Source organism: Daucus carota, chromosome 1 (assembly GCF_001625215.2).
Source record: "Daucus carota subsp. sativus chromosome 1, DH1 v3.0, whole genome shotgun sequence".
Classification (NCBI taxonomy): Eukaryota; Viridiplantae; Streptophyta; class Magnoliopsida; order Apiales; family Apiaceae; genus Daucus; species Daucus carota.
The window spans coordinates 38,801,729-38,807,728 of NC_030381.2; the positions used below are offsets into that span (position 1 = coordinate 38,801,729).

At 33.1% G+C, this 6,000-nt stretch overlaps 1 protein-coding gene across 1 annotated transcript; it reads left to right on the forward strand.

The window, feature by feature from the left end:
- Positions 1–351: 351 nt before the first annotated feature.
- On the forward strand, positions 352–5,329 carry LOC108209435 (uncharacterized). The gene is made up of 2 exons (XM_017380340.2): positions 352–1,334; positions 4,978–5,329. The coding sequence occupies exons 1-2, from the start codon at positions 569–571 to the stop codon at positions 5,076–5,078; spliced, it is 867 nt and encodes a 288-aa protein (XP_017235829.1). The 5' UTR covers positions 352–568; the 3' UTR covers positions 5,079–5,329.
- Positions 5,330–6,000: the final 671 nt, after the last annotated feature.

Consider the following 6,000-nt stretch of genomic DNA (forward strand, 5'->3'; position numbering starts at 1 on the left):
TTTAGTAAGATAATAATATAAGAATGATTAAAAAAACATGACCAAACCAAAAAATATGAACAAAATTTAGGATTACAAATAATACCCATATTGGCTTATTATAATTTAATAATTATTATATTTAAAATTTGTACTTATAAGAGATAGATTTTTAATTTTATAATTGTTTAAAACTCGTACCTATTAAAAGACTTGTACCTATTAAGAATTAGATTTCTAGTGTGATTTTTTTTGCTTTTAATAAGATAATAATATAAAAATAATTAAAAAACATGATCAAACCAAAATTATGAACAAAATTTAGGACTACAAATGCTTGTTACATAGTACAGATTATAACAGAAATTTAAATATTAACGGAGGGTATGGTCCGTATGGATCAATTTCAGAGGATTAGTGTTACTAACAAAGATCAGGAGCGGAGAGTTGTATGTATTATGTATGTATCTTCTTCTTCATCCCATTCTTCAAATCAATAAAAATCCAATCTTTACTTCTCCTTAACAATAAAAATCCGATCTTTACAACTCCCCGATAAAAAATAAAAACCCCCAATTGAAAAAAAATAATGTCACCAAGGTTTGCAAGCTTAGATTCAAGAAGCAGCATTGAATCTTGCACATTTCAGCTTCATTCTTGGCGCCCTTTTCACCTCCCAAACAAACTGAAAACCCTGGACTCTTCTGATCATTCCCCTATAAAACCCTCTTGTTATTCTTCCACTAAGCGGCCTTGTCTCTCTGATCGGTCCACTGTTGATTTTCTTGATTCTAGTATGTCGAAACTGGGGTTGTTTGAGCATGACGGGAATGAAATTGGTGGTGTTGGTAGTGTTAGTTTGGGGAAATTGGGGAGTAAGGTGGAGGGGTTTAGGTGGATTGCTAGGAAGAGGAGGAGGAGAGGGTCTAGGTCTGTTTCGGGGAGGAGTAGTGATCGGAGTGGGACGAGGAGGCGGTGTTGTTCGGTGGGGGCTTCGGCTGCTTATGCTACTTGTTCCGATTTTATGGTGGCGAATGGGACGGATTCGAGTGGGGAGTTGTTTGTGAATGTGGGGATGGATGTGAATTGGGGTTCGGATGTTAGTGAGGCGAAGGGGAGTGTGGTGAGGAAGGAGAGGGAGGGGAGTGGGAATGGGAATGGTGGTGGTGGGGGTGGGGAGAGGGAGAATTTGAGTGGTGGGGTTGGGGTAATTGGGAATTTTGATGGTCTAGGGAATGAGTCGGGGTATGGAAGTGAACCGGGGTATAGAGGTGATGCGGAGTTGGGGTATGGAGATGAGTTTGATGAGGAAGAAGATGATCCTAGGTTGATGTTTTGGGGGCATAACTTTGGAGGTATTTCTCGGTTCATGTACATATAAATTGTTTTGTTGCAAATTTGATTTTGTTTGATGATCTCATTGATGAACTTGATTCTCTAAAGTAGTATATGTTATGGTTTAAAGTTACTGATTTTTTCGATAAAAATACTTTGACCGAATATATGAGAGTTTTTAAGGGGTCCAGGTCAAAAATTAGCTGGTTTTGGAATAAAGGGTATATGGAGTACTAGCATCTAGCATGTTCACATCGATTAGAGTAAGTGTTGGATTGATGCTGTCCTTGTGGTTTCAGTGGGGGTGCCTTGTTAGACTTTGTAATTTATCAGTAGGTCTGAAAGAATATTATGCTGTTTTTTGTTAGGTTGATGTGATTAACTATTCATATCAGTTGCATAAACATAGATACTATTGATAGTACTGTCATTGTTGTCATTATAAATGTGTTGTGTCAATATTTATATGTACAGTATGCTCAAAATGATTCATACGGGTTTAGAACTTGAAATTGCCTCTTATGCGCATATACATAATGTGTGATATTTTATGTGGAAGTGGAAGTTGCGGAGAAAAATTTATCATTATAGTCTAAACAAAACCAGGCTGGAAGGTGATGTAATTATCTAGTAAACATTATTTAGCAAAATACACGCGTCACTTAAAAGTGATTTTTTTTTTGGGCGTAATTTGTGGTCTAATCAGCCTTTTGCAATCAGTGCGACAGCTTTTGTTTTTATGTTAAACATTTTGAGACGAACATTTTATCTATATACTTTTGTTTAATTAAGATTGTAGATTTGTAAGTTGAGTACACACACACACACACGCATATCTACATTACATATCACAATTTTTTTTAATATTTTGCTTTATAATATCAAATCTTGGAGCTGATGATGGGTCAAGGAAGAAACAGACTTGTAAACAAACAACATATACACTCACACATTTTCATTGATGCTGCATCAACCGATTAATGGATTCACTAGGTAGATTTTATCTTATCCATCCCATTTTCATGGTTACCTTTATAATCCTCAATCACTTATGGGATATTGTTTTTCTTAGCTTTTTTGGACATGATCACAGAGACTCTCGGATCTGTAAAATACTTGAATATCTGCTACCCGTGTGCTCTTGGCTTTAACGTTATTATGCTAAATAAAGAACAGTCCATACAGATCTAAACCCTAGATAATAGTCTTAAGTCAAAGATATATATACACATACAAAATGTTGTTGCAGAAGTCTTTACTTCTGTACTTCTCGTCAGCTTCGATATCTGAAATTTTTAAAGCAAAGTTTTGTTATATTTATGCACACTCAAAAATCGATTTATAGATCCGCAATCTGAAATCAAAGAGAATAAAATGTTTTATATACATGCACACTCAGACATTAAAGCATCAATGTTAGATTTTCCAATGAATAGTAAATGGGTTTGCTTCTAAGAGCATATCTAATGGTGATGAAGCTATTGCTATAATTTAGCACCAAAAAGTGGTTTTGGTGCTAATATAACATCAAATTCAAAAGTCTCAATGGATTCTTCTAAATCTTGTTTTAAATATAACTAATTTTCAAATAAATCACACTTTTGAATACAATTTTAACCAACTTCTAATTACTATCTTTATCTATTTTTGTCCTTTTTTTTAACTTCTTTATGAGTGGGCAATTATAGCTTTTTTGTTCTATATATAGCACAAATTATAGCATTGTTCTATTTTAGGACAAGATATAGCACATCATCAGAGTGGTGAATTTTTGTTTTTGTTCTGTAATGTAGGTATAGAACAACATAGGCTTACCCCAAAAAGCCTTTATAGATAACTTTGACATATATGTATAGATTGTCTTATACTTGTTTTCTAGTTGGTGATCTTTCATCTTAAACCATAAAAATTACCTATTAGAGAAATTTTGAGGGGGTAATTGTACGAATCCTATTTTTTGCATTTGAAAAATGCAGAAATGTTCGTAGGGAAGGAATACTCGCCAATATGTTATTAAACCTGAGCAAAATGCTGACTTAATTGACTTCTTTTCTAAACAATCTTGCAATTGTATGAATGCAATTTTACTTAGGTTTATTAAATTATTACGATGTCATTAATTTTCATTGTTTATATTATCATTTTCTATCATTCATTCTACGTGAACAAATTATTGTAATTTTCCAGTCTGCAATGGTGTCTGGTTGGTAACTTAAAGAGTATATAACCGAACAGTGTGAAAAAGGAACCTCTAACTCTGTCATTTTCTATGTTAATAAAGTTCCCGAAACATAAGACCAAAGAGCGAAAGTTGTTGAATAACGAAGAACATAACTTCAAAATGTGAAAAAGCATACAACTGATTTGGTGATCATAGTTGGAGTGAAAGTTTATACAGGATTACAGGACAATTAGCATGAGAAAGGCAAGGTTATGGGTGGTTGGGACGTGTTTTTTAAGAAGATAACAGGTTATGAATGGCCAGAAAATTTTCAGGTAGTAAATGGTGTGAATAGCAAGACGATGTAGGACAACTATCAAAAAAAGTAATTATGAATCTAAAACAATAAAAAGAAGATATTTGGCAAAAAATAAAATAAAAACAATAAAAAGAAGACTTGGGTGGATTAACTGCACAAATTTCACTACCCTAATGATTACCCAAGGGGGTGAAGGTAATGGATAGCAACCTGTAATAGAAAGAAGAATCTCATATTTAATAAACAATCAAAGTTTAAGCTATGTGGGGAATCAAATCATTTATGTAGGCTAACCACTAAAACACATCAAAATAATTTAGACCTATAAAAATTTGAGCTTATCAGTTAACATTATATCAAATATCTATATTGTGAGACTCGCATACTGCACTAACCAACTAAATAAGTTAATAATATATCTAAACTCGATACAAATATTGTAAATAATATATCTGAATTCCTATTGGCGCCAAGTGTTAGGGAATGCTAGACGTTTGGTAATTTCTCCTCCCACTTTTCTTCACTTGTGTTCCCCGTTATTTGATCAAAATGAGTCTGATGATGAAGAGGGAAAAAACATCTGCAAACGTCTGAGCAGAAAGCTAGTTAGCCTCCGAGTTCTTTGTTGTACATACATTAGATTAGTGGTTGGAACAAATGCCTATAACAACCCATGTCTAGCACCTAGTCAACAAGTTAAGCACCTGTAAAGAATAGGCTAGTCTATGACTTTCCAGGTGTTTGTGTCAAGAGCAGGTGATACACACAAATGTATGATGTTTGTTCATAAATTTGTAAAAAACAAAGATTGATCTACTTGGTTGAGAAAGGAAGTTTAGCCAAGTACATGTGCAGCCCTTAGAGTAAAATGAGTATGTATTAGAGAAACTGTTACATTTGGTCTGCTTTCATGATTTCGTCTTAACCTTTTTTTACATATTTTCCTTGTTCATATGGATGCATAGACCTAAGTCCAAAACAAATGTACTATGTATAGCTCCATTTCTGTATCGAGTGGTTTAATTCTTTGTTTCCAGCCAGCTAGTGTCCAGTTACTTTAAAAACAGATTATTATATGCTAGGCAAAATGTTATATAAATAGTATATATTTGAGATGTATTAGAACTTATCTTAGCTGAACTTGATCTGATAATCTGTTTCTATTTTTCTGATCCAAACACAGATTCTAATATGGAGATAGTTGGCGAGAATACACTGCAAAAGACCCATCACAGATGCCGACGCAAAAAACAAGACCTTAAAATGGTTGATCTCTATCACTAGCTGGCATGGTCAGTCTACAATTACTTGAAGAACTATTTAATTTTTTGTAAGTTTTTATTTATGTATCTTATTGTGAGGTGTGTGGTCTTTTTGAGGACCCCGACAGAATTTTGTGCATGCATTGTTTACCAGGCAGTTTAGCTTCCGAGTTCTGTTAGTATGCTAGTGAGCAGCTGATTGGATTTAAATGTACATAAATTAATCATATTATTTGACATCTATGTATGAAGATGTTTCGAGATTTTGTAGAACTCTTACATTCTTATCCAACTAATGCAACACAATTTTAAGATAATGGGTATTCGAGATGATGATCTGATGTTAAATGCCTACGAGCCCGGTGTCTGTCATACTGTCTTGACTCTTGATGAGTAGATGGTGAGCAGTGACTACTAAATTTCATGTGAAAGGGAAACAAGGTTCGTCAATGTTCGCCCACTCAGAGATCTATATATTGTTAAAACCTTTATTGTTTCTGTTTTTAACTCGGCCGCATTTTAAATGAAAACAATAAAAAGCTTGTTTTGAGGATGGTATAATTCAAAGTAAAATGTTTTTCTGATTTTTGAATCTGTGTGAGTTTCAAATTTAGTTAGCCATATTCCAATTCGGCTACTGGTGTACTTTTTTTTAATATCGTAAATGCAATTTTTTAAATTTTTGTAGATTTGTGTTGGATACATGTGAATATACTAAAGTTGATAAAACTACCAACATTTGGAAAGAAAACAAATAAAAAAAATACTCGACCATGGAACTGTCCCAAAAGTACTGTGTTATATAACAAAATATTCATGTATATTTAATGAACTAACAATATATTTTTTATTGAGCCTCTAAAATTTTTTTTAAAATTATTAGATTATAGGGATCTTTTTAAAAATACCCATCTGTAAAATTATTTTTTTAAAAATACTACCAT

Bases quoted from the DNA above. Each gene is read 5' to 3' on its own strand.
- LOC108209435 (XM_017380340.2), top strand. From the start codon at position 569: ATGTCACCAAGGTTTGCAAGCTTAGATTCAAGAAGCAGCATTGAATCT. The intron at 1,335-4,977 runs GTATTTCTCGGT...ATCCAAACACAG, and splicing joins TTGGGGGCATAACTTTGGAG to ATTCTAATATGGAGATAGTT.